General features: G+C 40.1%; 1 protein-coding gene across 10 annotated transcripts in view; it reads left to right on the top strand.

The window, feature by feature from the left end:
- The first annotated feature begins 3,041 nt into the window (after positions 1-3,041).
- Positions 3,042-22,233, top strand: part of PDCD1LG2 (programmed cell death 1 ligand 2) — a 95,196-nt gene continuing 76,004 nt past the window's right edge. For 2 of the 10 annotated variants that reach the window (XM_073806139.1, XM_073806138.1), the window contains exons 1-2: positions 3,042-3,339; positions 16,060-16,128. In XM_073806139.1, the coding sequence (XP_073662240.1) occupies positions 16,074-16,128 (55 nt within the window). In that variant the 5' untranslated portion in view covers positions 3,042-3,339; positions 16,060-16,073. Of the gene's footprint in view, positions 3,340-15,984; positions 16,129-22,233 lie in introns of all 10 variants that reach the window. The other 8 variants (XM_019934807.3, XM_073806136.1, XM_073806137.1 and 5 more) reach the window with 6 other exon arrangements.

The following is a 22,233-nucleotide window of genomic DNA, read 5'->3' as shown; positions in this document are numbered from 1 at the left end:
TGATTAAAAATCTTCCAACAAACAAAAGCCCAGGACCAGATGGCTTCACAGGTGAATTCTATCAAACATTTAGAGACGAACTAACACCTATCCTTCTCAAACTCTTCCAAAATATAGCAGAGAGAGGAACACTCCCAAATTCATTCTACAAGGCCACCATCACCTTGATACCAAAACCAGACAAGGATGTCACAAAGAAAGAAAACTACAGGCCAATATCACTGATGAACATAGATGCAAAAATTCTCAACAAAATACTAGCAAGCAGAATCCAACAGCACATTAAAAGGATCATACACCATGATCAAGTGGGGTTTATTCCAAGAATGCAAGGATTCTTCAATATACGCAAATCAATCAATGTGATAAACCATATTAACAAATTGAAGGAGAAAAACCATATGATCATCTCAATAGATGCAGAGAAAGCTTTTGACAAAACTCAACACCCTTTTATGATAAAAGCCCTGCAGAAAGTAGGCATAGAGGGAACTTTCCTCAACATAATAAAGGCCATATATGACATACCCACAGCCAACATCCTTCTCAATGGTGAAAAACTGAAACCATTTCTTCTGAGATCAGGAACAAGACAAGGTTCTCCACTCTCACCACTATTATTCAACATAGTTGTGGAAGTTTTAGCCACATCAATCAGAGAAGAAAAAAAATAAATGGAATCCAAATCGGTAAAGAAGAAGTAAAGCTTTCACTCTTTGCAGATGACATGATACTATACAAAGAGAATCCCAAGAATGTTGCCAGAAAACTACTAGAACTAATCAATGAATTTGGTAAAGTAGCAGGATACAGAATTAATGCACAGAAATCTCTTGCATTCCTATACACTAATGATGAAAAATCTGAAAGAGAAATTAAGGAAACACTCCCATTTACCATTGCCACATAAAGAATAAAATACCTAGGAATAAACTTACCCAAGGAGATAAAAGACCTGTATGCAGAAACCTATAAGACACTGATGAAAGAAATTAAAGGTGATACAAACAGATGGAAAGATATACCATGTTCTTGGATTGGAAGAATCAACATTGTGAAAATGACTATACTACCCAAAGCAATCTACAGATTCAGTGCAATCCCTATCAAACTACCAATGGCATTTTTCACAGAACTAGAACAAAAAATTTCACAATTTGTATGGAAACACAAAAGACCCCGAATAGCCAAAGCAATCTTGAGAAAGAGAAATGGAGCTGGAGGAATCATGCTCCCTGACTTCAGACTATACTGCAAAGAAGGTACAGTAATCAAGACAGTATGGTACTGGCACAAAAACATAAATATAGATCAATGGAACAGGATAGAAGCCCAGAGATAAATCCACTCACATATGGTCACCTTATTTTTGATAAAGGAGGCAAGAATATACAATGGAGAAAAGACAGACTCTTTAATAAGTGGTTCTGGGAACACTGGACAGCTACATGTAAACTAATGAAATTAGAACACTCCCTAACACCATACACAAAGATAAACTCAAAATGGATTGAAGACCCACATGTAAGGCCAGAAACTATCAAACTCTTAGTGGAGAACATAGGCAGAACACTCTGTGACATAAATCACAGCAAAATCCTTTTTGACCCACCTCCTAGAGGAATAGAAATAAAAATAAAAATAAACAAATGGGACCTAATGAAACTTAAAAGCTTTTGCACGGCAAAGGAAACCATAAACAAAACAAATTGGAGAAAATATTTGCCAATGAAGCAACTGAAAAAGATTGATCTCCAAAATTTACAAGCAGCTCATGCAGCTCAATCTCAAAAAACAAACAACCCAATCCAAAAATGGGCAGAAGACCTAAATAGACATTTCTCCAAAGAAGATATACAGATTGCCAACAAACACATGAAAGGATGCTCAACATCACTAATCATTAGAGAAATGCAAATCAAAATTACAATGAGGTATCACCTCACGTTAGTCAGAATGGCCATCATCAAAAAATCTACAAACAATAAATGCTGGAGAGGGTGTGGAGAAAAGGGAACCGTCTTGCACTGTTGGTGGGAATGTAAATTGATATAGCCACTATGGAGAACAGTATGGAGGTTCCCTAAAAAACTAAAAATAGAACTACCATATGACCCGGCAACCCCACTGCTGGGTATACACCCTGAGAAAACCATAATTCAATGAGAGTCATGTACTACAATGTTCACTGCAGCTCTATTTACAATAGCCAGGATATGGAAGCAACCTAAGTGTCCATCCACTGATGAATGGATAAAGAAGACGTGGCACATATATACAATGGAATATTACTCAGCCATAAAAAGAAATGAAATTGAGTTATTTGTAGTGAGGTGGATGGACCTAGAGTCTGTCATACAGAGTGAAGTAAGTCACAAAGAGAAAAACAAATACCGTATGCTAACATGTATATATGGAATCTAAGAAAAAAAAAAGTCATGAAGAACCTAGGGGTAAGACAGGAATAAAGACACAGACCTACTAGAGAATGGACTTGAGGATATGGGGAGGGGGAAGGGTAAGCTGTGACAAAGCTAGAGAGAGACAGGGACATATATACACTACCAAATGTAAAATAGATAGCTAGTGGGAAGCAGCCACATAGCACAGGGAGATCAGCTCAGTGCTTTGTGACCACCTAGAGGGGTGGGATAGGGAGGGTGGGAGGGAGCCGCAAGAGGGAGGGGATATGAGGCTATATGTATATGTACAGCTGATTCAGTTTGTTATAAAGCAAAAACTAACACACCTTTGTGAAGCAATTATACTCCAATAAAGATGTTAAAAAAAATTTTTTTAACCAATAATAAAAGAAAAAAAAAGACACATTCACCCCAGTGTTCATTGCAGCACTATTTACTATAGCCAGACATGGAAACAACCTAAAACAAGTAAATACATAAATAAATACATAAATAAATAAATATGCACACACAGGTCAATGGGTACTTGCATGCAGAGACGTGCCACTGAAAGTAAAACCAAAACTTGCCAGTAGGTTGGGCTTCAGTCAGTTCCTTAGCATCAGTTTTGATTTGAATTGTACTCATATTAAGAGAAAGCCTGAGTTGGATGGGGATGATATCTTTTCTTGTCTTGCTCAGTGTACCTTATCCCCACAGTTTTCTGTTATCCATCCTCGTGCGTCCCTCTGCCAGCTAAAAAGAACCCTGGGTTGGAGCTACTACTTGTTGCATTGGTCTCAGCAGCAACCTAGGTTTTGTTTTTGTTTTGGCTGTTTGTTTTGTTGGCTTCTATGAGGGAATCTGACAAAGAGCAACTGTTTGTTGTTTTATTTTCTTTTGCGTCTTTGCCTGAGGAGCCGTGCCAAGGCCTGATGTGAGTATCGAGTGGGTTGAGATTTTCTCATACTTTGAGTTGGTGTTGTAGACCATGATGAGCGTGCCATAGTTGGGTAAGCATGGGCACATTTTCTCTCCACACCATTGGAGGCAGGGGAAACTGCCTCAGAAATTGTGCTCAGGTACACAAACAAGCTAATTTCCTCCTGTCCTCAAAATAGTAGGATTTCTCTTGCTGGTCCTATGCTTATTATTCTTCTTGAGCAGTTTTATGAGGTGGGTTATTTTTTTTTCTGCACAAAATAAATCTGCACCAAAAAAAACTTACTCCTAAAATTGTCTCTCTGCTTAGAATTTTGAAGGGTTAATGGAACTTAAAAATTTGGATTTTTACATCTAACACCTGTTTGTGATTATCCCTTTGGCAGGCAGTCAACATTCCAGTCTAGCCTGTGTTTACAAGCTATATTCAAGTGTAAGCTGTTAAAAAAAAAAAAAAAACTATAATTACATTAACTTATAATATAGGCAACCATTATTTAACAAAAGCGTGATTTGGGCCTACTAAAATGCTTAATATTCTACATAAAATGATGAAAGAGTGTTTAGCAAAATGAAGGAAAACTGCAACTATTGCTATTTATTGGTCACTATCCAGGTGCACATAGTAGAAAAGTGATGACGATGGATTTATGTGAGAAAGGGTTGAAGTGAGGAGGTGAAACTTGAATGAAATTACCTACAAATAAGGTCTTGTGACCCTGAAATTCTGTGGTTCTGTGGAAGGGAGTGATTAACATACATTGACAAAAATGTACAGTAAGAATATTCAGTGTGAGCAGTAATCAGACAGTTGTAGCAGGAGTCAAATGCCAATTGATCTGGATGTTTTTTAAGCTCCCTTTGAAGCCTAAGATTCTATGAATAGATGAAATCTTATCTCTTGCCACTTGGAACTGGTCTATTTGCCTTTATTACCTGAACTCTCACCATCAGCAGGATGTTCCTTTCCCACTCTTCAACGTGTCTTCTCAGATTTCTTCTGTGAGCCTTTCCATTAAACTGTAGCTCCTCATAGGCAAAGACCACACCTTTTAGGTTCTCTGAATCCCAAGTACCCCTCACAGTGCCTCACAATATGCATGGGTGCTCATTGGGTGCTTGTTGAGTTGTTGAATTAATTGATTTGATGAAGTGGCTGGTGAATCACCAGATGTGGGATATTTGCATAATATACAGCGGACATTGGGGCTGATGGAGGTGATGCAGATTTCTCAGGGACAGTATTAGGGATCATGCTTCAGAGCTGACTTTCTTTAAGATGCATCGGACAGTGATCCATAGGTTGTCGTGTGTAATTTTTATTCCACATGGCAACGTTCAAATATACCACATGACTTAACTGTAGCATACTTGGGTTACCCTGTAATGAGGCAACTGCAGCCTGACCTCCTCATGTCCCACACTGCTCTACTGCTGTGGGGCTCTCTCATGTTGTGTTCCCCTAATCTTCAAATCGACTAACAGAATTCCAGGATAGATAAAGGAATCTGAAAGGTTATCCAGCCCCAATCACCTCAATACCCTCCAGCCCTCTCTAATAACCCTGGGGCTGATTCCCAGTTCTTAGTCTCCCGACCTCTCTATTGTCAACCACTTTTGCTTCTTGGGATTTCCTCCCTCGGCTCTGAGATATTGTGATGGGGAAGCTTTTCACGCTTAGGATCATTTCTTCTCTGCTTTTGTCTCTGGTCTCTTACTCCCGCTCTCCAAATTTTGGGGCATTCCTCAGAGTTCAGATCTTTTCTTTCTAACCTCTCTTTTTATACTCTCCCCCTCAGAGAGTTAATTCATTCCCCAAAGTCAACTAACATTTTATTACAAATAACTTCTTTATCTTTATCTCTAGTCCCAAATTGTGTTCCATATTCCAGACCTACATTTTTCTTGACTGCCTTGCATTACTTCATGACTCAAACCTAGCTCATCATCTTCTCTTTAAAAATCAGCTCTTGGGCTTCCCTGGTGGCGCAGTGATTGAGAGTCCGCCTGCCGATGCAGGGGACACGGGTTCGTGCCCCGGTCCGGGAATATCCCACATGCCGTGGAGCAGCTGGCCCATGAGCCATGGCTGCTGAGCCTGCGCGCCTGGAGCCTGCGTGCCTGGAGCCTGTGCTCCGCAACAGGAGAGGCCACAACAGTGAGAGGCCCGCGTACCGCAAAAAAAAAAAAGTCAGCTCTTGATCTTATATTTCCTCCCCCCCACCCCCACCCAATGACATCAATATTGTTTTGATAGTCTGACCTCAAAACCACCGTCAACTTGTTGCTTCTGTTTCTTTCCCATGTGACTAATCACTTGTCAATTGTTTTGTCAGTTGTCCTGTCAATTATCTTATTGACAGGAAGTTTCTCCTTCCTCTCCCTTTCTTCCCTCTTCTGATCCTAAATCAGATGCTTTACCAAACATCTGGATGAACACTGTGACCCCCTAATCAAGTAGCTGGCCTCCAATTCCACTCTCCCTCTATTACATACTGAAAAAAACAAACTCAGATTTAATCTTTTCAAACTTCTTTGTTATTGTCACTCAGTTTTTGAGTGACTGTCACTGTTTTTTATTGGCAGCTCTACCTGGCACTAAGCTCTCAATATTCTTGTCCCAAACTTATTTCCAGCCAGGTTATGCTGTTCATTGTCTTCCTTAACATGCCCTGTGTGTTTGCACCTCTAAAACTTTGCTCCTGACTCATCTGCAGTGCCTCAAGAGTTGTTCCAACTCTCCAATTTCTACCAGTGCTTCAAAGACTCATTTCAAATCCCATCCGAGAAGTCTCCCTTCTTCCAGTCAGCTTCCAGGGTTTTTGCATCGTCATGCAAAACATTTTACACCACTTCTTAGTATTTTTCGTGTGTATGAGTTTTAAACTTCTGACTATGTTATAATGTCTTTAAGGGCAGGAATCCTTTCTTAGATGAATCCTTCTATTGATTCTCCACAGTCTAATGCAAAGACTTGCAAAAAATGACAGCTCAGTGTTTATTGACTAAAAAGTTGAGATTCAATTTGAATTTAAGTTAAATTGAAGGCTACAGATTGTCTACCTATGTCTAGATGGTTTAGATATTGAATACTGAAAGATTTCTGATCCACCTCTAAAAACAGAGCCACTGTTGTTAAGATTCCCTAAAATCTCAAATGCCTGTAGGAACTGGTAGACAGTAAAATGTGTGATCATACAATAGGGAGTAGCAGGGCCTGGGGCAAACTCTGCATTACTTGCCAAAGGCACTCAGATCCAAATTATTTTAAAACATTGCTACTTACAATTCTTGCTTTAGACACTTGGCTTCAAAAACAGTGATTAAGTCAGGTATTTCAGTTCAGTTTGTTGTGTGTTTATCTAGGTCTTCACAGATATCCAGGGCTGTGCTAGACACTTGGGAAGAGGGAGAAGCAAAATGAGTTGAGACTGGCAATGTTCAGCAGAGAATAAAGTGTTATACAAGCATGATCCTTTATGCTGGTTATTATTACACAAAGAAATTATTTGCTAGGATTCTTGAGATATTTCCATAAAGTGCCTGTGCCTTGGTTGTTCTAGAGACCAGAGAATTCTGAAAGCTTTGTTTCTGTCTTATTTACCTCTGCATACCAGAGCTTGCCACACAGAAAATATAGAGTAAATGTCTTGAATAAAAGAAAGAAAGAATTAAAACCTCTGTACATAATTTCAGCACCATAAATTTCATTTCATCTATAAATTCACAAATAGCTTTCAGTAGATAGGTGAAATGGCAAGAAACTGGGCCTGAAGCAACCAGAAAGTGAACCTTCTAGCACCTATAGTAATTTTTGGTTCTCTTGCAAATTTTGCTTGGAAAAGTTTTCCTGCTTACATTTTCTGCTTACAACCTTCTCCTCAGAATTTACAGAAATTTTCTTGATTTTTCTGGAAAGATACGACTTCTTAATACAATTGAATAAATTGCTGTTAGTATCTTTTATGGAGAAATAAGCAGAATAAGATCTAAACATCTACTAAGCAGAAAGTTAGACGTAACCTATTAAATACAAGATAGACAAGAAGTACTCTGAAAGGTACAACAGTTCTGTGAACATTTACTTAGGAGGCACAGGGGAGTAGTCGTGAAAGAGGTGGTGCTGAGTGAGTCTTAAAGACTAGGTAGATTTTACCAGGCGAAACCTTCGTGGGTTAGTGAAAGGAGTGGCCATATTAGGAATTCATGGGAATTTTAGACCAAAGATCATCAGTCACCATCCTAAGTAATAATGACAATGAATGTAAAGAACGCTTTGCCATTTGCCAAGTATTTTTCACATACCTTGTCCACAGTCATTTCTGTTTATTGACTGTGGTGTGGTCAAGAGCTTCAGATATTAGAGAACTCGATGATTTCCTATTTCCACCCCTCGCAATCTCACCATGTTAGAAGGACCATTTATGGCTCTTGGACCACAGGAGCATGATCTAATCATTCAGTGAATATTAATGAGGACCCACCATGTATTAGGAGCTGTTTGGGGTGCCAGAGATATAGTAAGGAACAAAAACAGACAGAAATTTCTGCCCTTGGGGAGCTTAATCTTCTTGAGCAGGATAGAGAAACAGAGGAAAAAGAGAAGCAGCAGCAGCAGAAGCAAAAGGAGAAGCAGAAGAAGCAGAAGGAGCAGAAGGAGGAAGAAGAAGAGGAGGGGGAGGGAGGAGAATGTCCACTGAAGCAGGAACCTTCCACTTGACGGTATCCATAAACTCTTGAAGATTTCTCCAGGTCCACGTCTCCCTAGATGAGGACATAGCTGACCAGCCAAACTTCGCATTACTGGTCACTAGCTCTGCCACAACCTAGGCAACAAAGGTTATGCAACTCCCCACATTACTTTATGTTCCTAATAACAAAGTGCCTAAATTATCAAAAGTTTAACTTTATGTCTATGTACACATTCATATATATACACATTTATAAGTTGAAGTTTTTTACTTATCTCCATGATATCATTTTAACTCACTTTCTTAAATGCCTTTTAGAGGGGAGGAGTAAAAGACTTCAGCTGGAATAAGGCCATTCTTACATATCTTAACTTTATCTTAAACACTAGTGATCAACTGTTACTGATAGGCCAATAATACTTGTGGTAGTTAGAAATGAAATCACACTTTAATATCAAAAATATTAAAATGTTCACGGTTCATCAAAAATCTTGATATGTTACACACTTGAGTATTACCTAACATGGCGAAACAAAATGGTAGAGATTGGTTGTTAGTTGCATAGATGGTACATGGAAGGGACCTTGGAAGTCACCTAGTTCACCCCTTCTTTTGTAGAGAGTGGAGAGTGAGTTCCTAAGGCAGCAGGGATAGAGCAAAGACTGGAACTCCTGTCTCCTGATGCCTAGCTCAGAACTGCTGCTTCCACCACACCACCAAGAGAAGCAGCTTTTCTAGTGGCCTGGGTGAGAGCCAAGGGGGCAGCAATTTGAGCAGGACTTTGCACAAATCTAAAAAGAGTAGCTTTTGCTTCTTCTCACTCTCAAGCTTGATTATCTCCTTACTGAGGGGGCCCTTCTTGACTCCTGGAGCCACCAGAAAAAGTTCTTGAAGCTTATCCTATGCCATTCTGTTCCATTTTAGATAATGACTTGCCCTCAACTGCAATACTACGACATGTTCATAGGCAGAATTATCAAGAATTACCCATAACTTCATTAAGAATTATCCAGAAATTAAGAAATTCAGCTAAACTGATCATTTGATTAAAAACTACTTTTTTCCATTCACATGCCAAAGTATTCATTAGAGCCCAGCCTGACTGATATAAAGATAGCTACAATGAGCACCCTCTGCTTGATGGAAAAGCTAGCAAAACCAAACATGTACGTAAGGAATATACAATTAAGATGAAAATGAACAGCTGACTAGGCATAGACAATAAGATATTTATATCCAAAACAAAGGTGAATTTTAAAAGGGGAGGCTAGAGAGAGATGTGGTTGTTTGAACATGTTCATTGTATCGTGGAGAAGAGTCATCACAATGCTCATTTGGCCAAAGGAGTGCCTTACACATGGATACTCTTTAAATGATGCATTGAGTTAATTAGTTTTGGCAATGCACTCCGTAAGTTCTCTAAGTAAATTCTTTCAGGCCTTGCCTGTCTGAGTATGAAAGAGTTCATACTTCCCCAACATTAACGCCTTCAAGAACCTGCTCTTTCAGAAAACGTAGTTCTCCTAAAGAACCCAGAGGGTAGAGGTCTTATCCAGATAGCCTAGTCTTTTGAGAGAGGTTGGTGAGGGGCTTGAGATACCTGTGGAAACATTCTTCTGGGAGATAATCTTGTAAATAATCTTGCTGTTAAAAAGGGATCACCTTCCACCTCTTGTGGAAACTCTTGCTTCAACATGCACCTTTTGCTTAAACAATACCAGGGATGATGCCTCCCCACCCCATTAGTGGCCCATTGTGTTGTGAGTGGCTCCATTCGATGGAAAGTTCTTATTTGCGGCAAAAATAAACAACCAAATTAAGGTTTCTGTTTCTCCGATAGAGTGGAGTCAAGTGGGAGCCAGTGATCTCAGATTCCTGAGTATGATGCTAAATTGTCATGCATGCAAGCACTCATTCACTTGTCCATTCAGCACACAGTTATAAGGACCTAATCAAGTGCAGTCTGCTCTCCGTATCTAAAGGGTTCTGCAGCCCTACATATACGGCCAACTATATTATGCCATTTTACATGAGGGACTTGAGCATCTGTGGATTTTGGTATCCACAGGGGATCCTGGAACCAATATCCTGCAGATACCAAGGGATGACTGTACAAAGAGCTCCTATTCTAGCCTAGAAAACAGAAGTGTAATAAATCAGCATACCAGTAATGAGTTAAGTACTTACACTAGAGGTGAGTAGCAGATACAATTGAGGCAGAAGAAATAGACTAAGACAGTTAGGAAAGACTTATCCACTTCTGTTGAATGCATGAAATGTAAGGCCACTTAAGGAGTTATTTATGATGCAATACAATTTTTTAAGCTCATGAAGAAATTGAGATAGAAGAAAAATAAGATTAGAAAAAATAAGATGAGATTAGATGTGAGATTAGCCTTCTCAAAGCACCTGTGAGGTCCTAGTCATGGAAAGCACATGTGTTTCTCTGTGGCCAAGGCAGGAGGTGCCAGATCAGGGAAGGTTTTGTAGGCCACACTAAAGGAGAACTTCACCTTGTAAATAGTGGGAGTTGTTGAAGTCTTTTAAGCAGGAGTGACATGGTCAGATTTGATTATTCAGTATTCAAGAGATTGTTCTGCCTGCTAGGTAAAGAGATAGTTCATCCAACAAGTATTAACCAAGTACCTACTTATTGCCAGACTCTGTTCTGGGGCTGAAGGCATAGTAGTAAATAAACAGACAACGATCCCTGTCCTTTGAGTGATTATATTCTAATGGAAGATGACAGGTAATAATATAATAAGCAAGTACACTATATGGTAAGTTAGATGGTAATGAAAGTTGTGGAAAAGAAAGACGACAAGGAGAATTGGGAATGCTGGAGGAGTGGTGCTGTTGCAGTTTTTTGCATAAGGCAGACTCACCAGAAAGAGCTAAAAAAGCATCCAGGTGTAGGGACAGGCACACTGGCAGCAGAATCCACACTTGAAGGGATGGATTTGGTGAAGACACTACACAGGCCTGGAAGTGGGCTTAGGGCCATTTGGGCAGTGAATTCCAGCATCCCAAGGACCTAGATTATAATGGGTAGTGGGGGGAGGTCCAGAGGTCCAGATGACACCTCTCAACCCAGCAAACACCCACACTGCAGGGAGGGGCATGGCTACAGTGCACTCATCTAAAGCATGGCAGGGTGACTCAAGACAGAGGCCCCTATTACCTGGTTATTGGAGAGACTTAGGAGTTTATTCTCAGTGAAATACTGAGCCATCAAAAGGTTTTGAGCAGACCTGCTTTGACTTACATTTTTAAAGAATCACTCTGGCTCCTGTGTTGAGAATCAACTGTAGGAAGGCAAGGTTAGAATAGCCACAAGACACGATAATGGCTTAGGTTGATATGGAAGCAGTGAGACATGGTCAGATTCTAGATATATTTGAAAGAAGGGCCTATAGGATGTGTTAATGAATCAGATGCTGGTGATAGAAGACAGGAGCCAAGGATGACGTCAAGGTTTGTGGTGACAAGAGAAGGATGGAGCAGAAGGAAACAAGACTAGGAGGTAAAAATGGCAGAGAGGAGGCTCTGCTATGGTGTATCCAGGAAGTAGAATTAATAGGACTGGGGGCTGGACTGAATGTGCAAGATAAGCGATGTGTAGATTTAAGATGACGCCCCCAGGATTCCGGCTTGAAGTAGGAGTTATTATTATTGGCACTTTAGGGAAATGGGACACAAAACGTTTTCATAAACTGTCTAAGTTCTTAGAGGCTAATACTTTGTAGACTCAGAATCTGAACTCAGATGTGTCTGACGTTAGAACCTGAGCTCTTAACCATTCCATGGGGCACTTTATCCCTAGGAGAAAGAAGGCTGCTAGTTGGAAAGTACCTTTACAACAGTGTCTGTCTCTCAGTTGACTCAAGGAGACAGTGTGCAAGGAAAGTCCCCTTCGATGGGCAGGGAAGAAGGGGAAGTTAAAACGAGTGATGGGTGAACCAGGAGTCCTTTCTGTTGCCAGAACTGCATGTTACATGCTATCCTTTTGTACTCTAGGAAAAAAAAAATGCTAGGCAAGTGCTAGACTGCAGGTGCAGCTTAAAATGGTATCTTTTCTGGATATATTTGTAGTTTCAGTAAGGAAGAGGATTTTCAAGTCTAGCTAAGGTATGTCTTGAGCATTTCCTGGTAGAAAGCACTAGATTCTGTTCCTAGTTGTTATCTGCTGTAATATTTCCCTCCCTAAACTAAAAACAAGAATACAGCCCACTGTGGACCTTGCATTCGCTTGTAGCTACTGCCTCATATCTCTGCGCCCTTTTATAGCACTGTTCTCTAACAAGTTGCCTATATTCTGTTGTCTCCACTTCCTTATTTCCTATTTTTATCTGTACCAGATCTACTGATACTGTGTTTATCAGGGTCATCCATGACCTTCATACTCTGCTAAATCCTGTTCTCAGAAACATTTAGCTCAACTGATCACTCCCTCCTTCCAGCACTATGTTTTAAACTCTAGGTTTTATTATTATTTATTACTATTATTTTATTTATTATTATATCTATTATTTAGGAATGGTGAGGCCAACAGATCAGGAGATGACTGCCTTTGAAAAAATAGTTTGTTATACTCACAGATCCCAAGAGAAAGGGGCATGCCACACCATAGTGGTCCATACAGGCAAATACCAGGGTCACACAGGAGGCAGAGGGTGAGGGGGAAAAGTAGGCAGGAGCCTCTACTGTAGGTTCCACAGGAAGGAATGGGGCTAGTTTGTATAATTTCAGCAGACTTTGGGGGCATAGGAGTATCTGGTAACTGACCCTAGGGTGATTAGGGCAGATAGATAGTGACCCAGAGAGTGAGAGCCCAATAAAAAGGTGATTGGAGGTAGGGCTCTGGACTGGTTGGTTTGCATATGAAAGGCACATTCAGGGGACAGTTGTTTACTGTCTCTAGGAATTGGCTAATCCTGAGGGGGCAGTCCCTCTAAAGTCAGCAAGATTCCAGATGTCAAAGCATCAGAATACAGAAAATAAAAGAGATGGTTAATTTACCTTTATATCCCTTCTCTCAATCTTCTTTGATAGTACCTTCCCTCTCAAAGACCCCTAAGTGTTGGAATGCCCCATATCTCAGTCCTTTGACACCTTCTCTTCTCTATCTCTCTTTAGGTGGTACTATGCAGCACCATGGCTTTAAGTAACACTTATGCATTGATGACTCCCAAATTTATATCTCTGCCCCAAACTTTGGATCACCAGTTGTCCAACCACCTACTAAACATCTTTACTTGAGTGTCTAATAGACATCTCAAACCAAACATATTCCAAATACAATTTTTGATTTCTGCTCCCTAATCTGCTTCATTCTTAGTCTTCTCCTTTTTAATAAATAGTATCTCCATTGCCCTAGTGACTCAAGCTCCGAACCTAGAAATTTTCCTGGATTTCTTTACTTTTGTCAAACTACATTTCCATCCTGTCAGCAATTCCCATCAAATCTTCTTGAGAATATAGAAGACTTAAATAAATGGAAAGACATGCCCCATTCATGGATTAAAAGACTTAAAATTATAAAGATGGCTATATTCCCCAATGGATCTACAGATTCAGTACAATCCCTTTCAAAATTCCAGCTGCTTCTTTTGTGTGGAAATAGGCAAGCTGATCCTAAAATTCACATGGAAATGCAAGGGAGCAAGAATAGCCACACACACACACACACACACACACACACACACACACACACACAGTCTTAAAAAAAAAGAAAAACAAGTTAGAAGATTCACATTTCCTGATTTCAAAACTTACCACAAAGCTTCCGTGTAATCAACAGTCTGTGATACTGACATAGGATAGACATATAGTTCAATGGAATAGAATTGAGATTCCAGAACTAAGCCCATACATTTAATGTCAATTGATTTTTGGTGAGGGTGCTATGACAATTCAATGGGGAAAGAATACTCCTTTAAACAAACTATGCAGAGTCAACTGGATGTCCATGTGCAAATCAATGAATCTGGAGCCTTACCTCACACCATACACAAAAATTAACTCAAACTGGATCAAAGACCTAAATATAAGAACTAAAGCTATAAAATTCTCAAAAGAAAACATAGACGTAAATCTTTGTGACCTTGGATTAAGCAATATTTTCTTAGAGATGACACCTAAAGCACAAGCAATTAGAAGAGAAAACAGATAAACTGGCCTTCATCAAAATTAAATTAATTTGTACTTTACAATTAAAACATTTGTGCTTCAAAGAACACTACCAAGAAACTGAAAAGACAATCACAGAATAGGAGAAATTAATTACAAATCATATATTTGATAAACAGTTTGGCAGTTTATCAAAAAGTTAAATATAGAGTTACCATTTAACTGATCAATTCCACTCCTACATATATAATCAAGTGATTTGGAAACATGTCTACACAGAAACTTGTACATGAATGTCATAATAGCATTACTCATAATAGCCAACAAGTGGAAACAAATGTCCATCAACTGATGAATGGATAAGAAAGATGTGATGTGTTAATACAATGGAATATTATTCAGTCATAGAAAGGAACGAAGTATTGGTAATGTGTTACAGTACAGATGAGTCTTGAAAATAATATGCTCAGTGAAAGAAGCTATACACAAAAGACCACATATTGTATGATTCCATTTATATAAAATATCCAGAATAAGCAAATTGATAGAAACAGAACGGAGATGAGTGAATGCCAGGGACTGGTGGGAGAGGGAAGAAGAATTGGGGGGGTTCTGCTAATGGGTATTGGGTTCCTTTTTGCAGTGATGAAAATGATCCAAAATTAGACAGTGGTATGGGTTGCACAGTTCTGTAGAATATACTAAAAACCACTGAATCATACCACTAAATCATCTGTGTCTTAAATATATATGTATACACACACACACATAATCCTCTATTGTATGTCAATTATACTCCAATAAAGATATTAAAAGTTTTAATAAATTTAAGGAACCAATTTTAAAATTTTAATACATTTTTAAAATGTATAAATATAAAAAACCTTCAACAGACCCCTTCTCACCTCCACTAGCCCCACCACTCTGGTCCAAACTATTATCATCTCTGTGAAAACATTTCTTACTGATCTTTCTGCCTCCAATCTTGCCCATCCCACTCTCCTTCACAACAATAGTCTATTGTCTACACCAAAACTGAATCCTCTTTTAAAAATGTAAATGAGATCGTGTCATTCTCCTGATCCAAATCCTCCACTGGCTTTCCATTGTACTCAGAGCAGCTCTGCTTTTACCTGATTTAGATGTATGGCTTCCCTGGTGGCGCATGGCTAATAAAATTTTGAAAGCCGCTTTGAGGACAAAAAAAGCTGACAGTGGTATACCCTGTCCCTTTTGCCTTCAACCGTGAGAAGTCCTTGGGTGGGAAAGTTTGTGAGCAAAAGTGGAAGCACGAAAGGTGAAGCAGGACTAAGGTTTGGCACCCACTCAACTGGGTTTGCAGTTCTCTGCAATCCCTGTCTGCACCTCTTAGTAACAGGTAGTTCAAGTGATGGGCACACTGGATCACAGCACTCTAAAGAGCTTGACAACTTTACCTGCTCAGTCAACTAGCAAGTATTTATTGAGAATCCAGCTCTGTTCTATTGAGCACTGAGTGTCCAACTCACAGAGTTCCAGTCCAGCTGGAAAAAATGATGTACATTATTCATCTGATGAACAAGACTGGTTTTCAAGGGCCTACACTGAAACTATGGAAGAAACAGAAAGGTACAGATAACCAGCTGTGTGGGTAACTCATGAGCACTGGTTCATATGAGCTTCTAACTTGGATCGATAAAGGGTGCCTCGCTTCTTCTTACCCCGTCTCTCCTCTCCTTTAGGCAATCACCCTTTAACTTCTTTTCCCAGCTCTACTCCACCATGGTCCACTGCCTCCCCAAAAGATTTGTTTACCAGTCATTTCCCTGTTCTGTTTTCAGAAGTGAGCAAATGACCAAATCATGAGACCCAGAAAAACTGCAGAAGGCCCTGAGACTTTCAATTGTCTGTTTCAGATCTGGTACAGAAAATGTTCCTTCTCCTGCTAATTATGAGCCTGGGAATGCCGCTTCATCAGACAGCAGGTAAGAAAGGTCCAAGGGAGGAGCCTGAGAAAGAGGAACAGGTGATGACCCCTAGCTGAAGCCAAGGATGAGAATGTAGTCCTTGAGCTGAAGGCTTTCTTTGAGAGGAAGTGTGATTACCAGCTATTATAAGCACAGCCAAAAGAATGGTGCCCAGGGTGGCATGTGCATACCCATGTCCCTGTCTTACAGAAACAGGGACTAAGAATCCATCTATCCCCACTTTCCAATAAAGGTAGTAACAAGAAGACAGGACCATTCAGGCCATGCACCTCTGAACTGACACAAGAGGGCATGGGTTGAGTGTCCTGAAAGGTGAGCTGCCAAGAAGCTGTCCTTTTTTCTTCTGTCAGGGACAGTGAGGAGACAAAGGTCAGGGGGACACCTCCTCTTTTAAAAACCAACAGTAGGGCTTCCCTGGTGGCTCAGTGGTTGGGAGTCCGCCTGCCGATGCAGGGGACACGGGTTCGTGCCCCGGTTCGGGAGGATCCCACGTGCCGCGGAGCGGCTGGGCACGTGAGCCATGGGCGCTGAGCCTGCGCGTCGTCCGGAGCCTGTGCTCCGCAGCGGGAGGGGCCGCGACGGTGGGAGGCCCGCGTACTGGAAAAAAAAAAAAAAAAAAAAAGCAACAGTAGCAGCCATGGGTCATTCACACATTAATGTGGATTACTTGAATTGGAAACTCAGAGTCTTCCTTGCACCTAAATGAATAATGAACCTTAAAGCTATGCCTTTGGATTTTGGAGAAAGATATTCTACTGGAGGGTGTGGGTAGCAAGGAGGAAAGCAGTTTCAGAGTTTTGCTTTCCTGGGGAAGGTAGTTTAGACTATTCACATATGCGGTCAGGACCATGAGTGCATTATAGTGGGTGAACACCATTAGGTAAGAGAGGAGGACAGAGGTGGACAAAGCGGGTTAGGTCCTCTATGATAACAGCCCCGATCCCATGGGAAGTCATCCAACATTCTGCCTTTCATTGAGAAAGAATGCCTTCTTTGGCACTGATAACTTTTTGAAGAGCTTTTCCCTCTCTTCCAGGTGATCCCAGTCAACGTTTCTCCCCCTCCCTTGGGCTGCTCAGCCTGGTCTGGCATTAGAGACACTGACTTGGGGCCATCCTTGGAGAACACCCCAATATTCTGCTTACTCCAGGCCTGCCCTTGCAGTGGCAGCTAAAGGAACACTTGATATTTCCTTTCTAAGAGACCCTGCCCTGCTGGGATTTTTAGAGACAGGCAAAATTAACTCTTTCCTTACTTGAGTGCTCTGTGGATGCTCTACCATTTTATCTATAAAATAATTTAAAGATTGAAGCGAAAAGCTATTGGAAAATATTTTCATTTCACTTTTTAAATATTTATTTTTAAATTGACATAAAGTAAAATTTTACTCTTTTTTATAAAAGCATCTATGAGTTTTGACAAACGCATAGTCATATAGCCACCACCACAATCAAGATCCCGAGCAGTTCTATCACCAAACAAAAACCCTCCTCCAACTTTTAAGCCCAGGTACTCACCGATCTATTCTCTATCCTGTCATTGTAACTTTTCCAGAATGTCATATAAATGGGATCACTTATTAGATATTCTTTTTGTCTGGCTTCTTTCGCTTAGCATAACGCATTTGAAATTTATCCATATTGTTATATGAATCAATAGTTCATTCCTTTTTGTTGTTGAGTAGTATTACTCTGTAGGTACACACCACATTTTGTTTATTCATTTCCCACTTGAGGGACTTTTGGGTTGTTTCCTATTTTTGGCAATTATAAATAAAGTTGCTATAAACATTTGTATATAGGTTTTCGTGGAAGCATAGGTTTTCATTTCACTTAGGTGAATACCTATGAGTGGGATTACTGAGTCATATGGTAAGTACATATTTAACTTTATAAGAAACCATCAAACCGTTCTTAGAATCTGTACTGTTTTTGCATTCCCTCCAGCAAAGTATGAGAGTTCCAATTGTTCCACATCCTTGATAGCCCTTGGTATTGACATTGTTATTTTTCTTTTTTAACTCATTCTAGTAGGTGTGTAGAAGTTTCTCACTGTGGTTTAATTTGTGTTTCCCCAGTACCTAGTGAGGATAAACATATTTTCATGTGCCTATTGCCCATTCATATATCTTCTTAGGTGAAGGGCATATCAAATCATTTGACTGTTTTTAATTGGGTTATTTTCTTATTGTTCAGTTTTGAGAGTTCTTTATATATTCTGGATACAAATTCTTTATCAGATATGTGATATACAAATATTTTCTCCCAGTCTGTAGCTCATCTTCTCATTCTCTTTTTTTTTTGGCTGTGTTGGGTCTTAGTTGTGGCAGCAGGATCTTTGTTGAGTCATGTGGGATCTTTTGTTGCGGGGAGTGGGCTTCTCTCTAGCTGTGGTATGTGGGCTCTAGGGCGCGTGGGCTCTGTAGTTGGCAGCATGCAGGCTCTTTCATTGAGGCACGCGAGCTCAGTAGTTGTGGTGCGCAGGCTTAGTTGCCCCAAGGCATGTGGGATCTTAGTTTCCCAACCAGGGATCGAACCCTCGTCCCCTGCATTGGAAGATGGGTTCTTTACCACTGGATCACCAGGGAAGTCCCTCTCATTCTCTTAACAGTGTCTTTTGCAGAGGAAAGATTTTAATTTTGGAGATACCTAATTTATCAAATTTTTTCTTTGATGGATTGTCATATCTAAGAACTCTTTGCCTAACCCAAGACCTGAAAGATTTTCTTCTATGTTTTCTTCTAAATACTTTATAGTTGTACATTTTACATTTAGGTTGACCATCCATCTTGAGTTGATTTTTGTATAGTGTGAAGTATAGGTTGGGGCTTTTTTTTTTTTTTTTTTTTTTTGCATGTGGACATCCGGTTGCTCCAGCCCCATTTGTTCATTTACTGAAAAGACTATCCTTTCTCCATTGATTGCCTTTGCACCTTTGTAAAAAATCAATTGTCCATATTTGTGTGGGTCTTTTTCTGGCCCTTCTGTTCTATTGATCTATGTATATATTCTTTCACTTATATCACTCACTCTTTTATTACTGTAGTGTTGTAGTTCAATTTTTTCCTTATATTTTCATTTCAAAACCTAAGGACATCTTGTTACCCAGACACATTTAAGGGGAAATATTTATTTTTGTACTTTGTCATGTCTTGAAGGAAAAAGTAACCCCAGTCTTATGTCTTTCATTGATGTCTCCTTCTTTCTTCATCCACCAGAGAAGAATAAAATCCAGGAAGCCCATGACCAGGGTGATGCTTGAGGTCACTCTAGGGCAGGGACCACACCCTGGGTCACTCCACTTAGCCTATAGCTGACCTCCAAAACTATATCTGCTGACCCCTGAGGTATAGAAAGTAGAAGAATCAGGTTGGGGAAGGGATTTCTAATAGACAAGATGTCTCATGCAGCATTCCTGCTAAGAGGAGTGCATGCGTCAAGTGATCAGAGCAGCATCTATTCTAAACCAGGAACTAGAGCTTTCTGAAGGCTGGCTGTGTAAAGCAGTCCCCCCTCCCCTCACTGCCTACACCCATCCTCACCTTTCAAAATACCTTAAGAAGTCTGTAAACACTTAAGCTTCTGTTGTTAATGGGGAAAAAAGGTATAAAATTAGCTTAAAGAGGAAGCTATCTTGGTAGGTAATGCAAATAAATTGTTTTGTGTTTCCTGGAGATGTGACAGGTCTGACTCCATTGGTGCCCTGACTGCAAATAAAAGGCGAACTTCCCCCAAGAACTTTCAGAAAGGCTCCAACATTACTCAAGCCAGCTATTTTAATCTGTCTAAAGAAAGTGCATTTATTAATTTTTCATGCTCTGGCCAAGTCCTTTGCCGTTTAATTTAGTCAAGATGACCAAATGAATGTTTTACTGGCTTAATTTTCAGTTGTGGAAACTTTCCAGTTTTCTCCTTTGTCTGATGACATCAGGAGTTCAATGCTAGGTTGGAGTTTAATTTAATAACCATGTGACATATGAAATAGAAAACAAATGTCTTTTCCTTACTATAAAGCTGGAAAGTATATCTATTTCATTCATGTATGTAGTATACACATGCCAGTAGATATATAGTCCTATCTGTTAGAAGTACAAGCTTTCAACACAGAGATATGAATTTGAATTCCAAATCCATGAGCTCCCACTTTTTTACTTTGGGCAGGTTGTATCATTTCTTTAAGCCTCAGTTTCCCCATCTGTAAAATGGGGGTAGTGACTCCTACCTTGCAGAGTTTTGGGAACATGAAATGGTGATGTACAGTTTAGCCCAGTGTCTGCTTCACTGAGTTTAATAAATGTTATCTTTCACTCTACTTCCCAGTCACAGTCCAAATGCAAACCAGTGTTATAACTCTGTTTCTCAGATGTCAATGTGCATGTGAATCACCCCAACCTTGTTAAAATGCAGATTCTGCTTCTCTAGGTCCAGGGCATGGGCTGAGATTCTGCATTCCTAACTAGCTCCCAGGGAAAACTGAGGACAACACTTTGGATGGCAGGATGGTAAAAAATGTTTGCAAGTGCAGGTGTTTTATTTGTCCAGCCAATGGTTTCTCAATGCTCCCTGCACCTTAGAAACTCCTAGGGAATTTTTTTTTTTAATTGATGCTGGCCTCACAAAATAATTAGAATTTAATTTTAGAGGATCCAAAGTGGGGTTTGAGCATTAGTGTGTTTTAAAAGCTTCCCAGGTGATTCTTATGATACAAGGTTGAGGCCCTCTCATTAGTGATTCTAATGTGCAGCCAAGCTTGAGAAAAACCTCTTCACAGAATTGCTTGCAAGAGTGTTTTGATTTCCTCTGTAGTTTACAATAAGTAAGAATATTTTAGTATTGCATTTCCTAAACTTGTCATTTTGTATCGAGTAATCAAGCTCAAAGCTTTGCATGTCTTAGAAGCTTTAGTTGGGGCAAAATAGACCAACTAACAATTAATCTTCTAGTTATTCTGAGCGACTCAGATATGTGATTCATCTTTGCCAATTGCTCTTTCCTCTTGTGAACATTAGATGGAAAATGTCACCTGCCTGAGAGGTAGCATACTTTATGCTTCCAACCTCTGTATATACACACACACGCTGCACAAGGCAGAGGGGAAAAGCAAGCAGAAAATGGATTTGTTTTTCAAAGGCCCAGACAGTGAAGAGGGAAGTTCTGCTGTATGCTATGGGGAGTTCCAGAGGAAGTTAGAGGCGTTCCTTCTCTCATGAGAAGAAAGTGTAAGTGTGGTAAATAAATCTACTAAATAAATTCAATAGAGACTACACCCAAAGTCCTCTGATTCTTGTTAAATCTCAGGCTCAGCAATTAACCTTCCCTGCAAGCCCCATGTCTCTTCCCTGTTTCTTGTTACATCATGTGTAATAAAATAAGAGAAGGAAGTACCATGAGGAGAGTAAAAGTAGTGTAAATTCCTGAACCTGGTGCATAGAATATGGTTAATACATATTAGAGAATGAATAACTAAATATTATTCTCCAGGGTAGAGTGGATTTGGTATCAGGCAGCTCTGTTTTAATTATAAGGGGGCTTAATAACTCAAGTATTTGGAGATGATTCTAATCATAAAGGAATCTACTTTAAAGAGTATCCTATTATGGAGACACCAGTGAGAGTTATTACAAGTGTTCAGGGAATTCCACAAAATGGAATCATGCGGGAAATTCAGAAGCATGGCATCTTTTCTCACATGTATCGTCCCAGAGTCTTCTCAACCTGGCCAAGCAAATGCTGAATTGGCATTGTTTTACACAGAAGCACTCACATTGTAGCCTGCCCCCACCCCCATCCTGCGCAAAAGAATACCAGGCAGCTGTGAACTCCTTTTTGTATCATAGATCTCTGTCAGAAAGGCACGCTAATGTTCTAGTTGTGGTTAAAACAGGGGTTGGAGGCAATATATAAGCTTGTCATTAATTTTTGATAAAAACTCAAGTGTGTGCACTACACTCTCACCTGTGCTGGGTGGTGATTAAGAATGCCAGTTTGGGGCTTCCCTGGTGGCACAGTGGTTGAGAGTCTGCCTGCCAATGCAGGGCACACGGGTTCGTGCCCCGGTCCGGGAAGATCCCACATGCCGCGGAGCGGCTGGGCCCTTGAGCCA

This window comes from Tursiops truncatus, chromosome 6 (assembly GCF_011762595.2).
Source record: "Tursiops truncatus isolate mTurTru1 chromosome 6, mTurTru1.mat.Y, whole genome shotgun sequence".
Classification (NCBI taxonomy): domain Eukaryota; kingdom Metazoa; phylum Chordata; class Mammalia; order Artiodactyla; family Delphinidae; genus Tursiops; species Tursiops truncatus.
The sequence above is the reverse complement of the archived record's forward strand: the minus strand, read 5'-3'. Positions and strand labels throughout refer to the sequence as shown.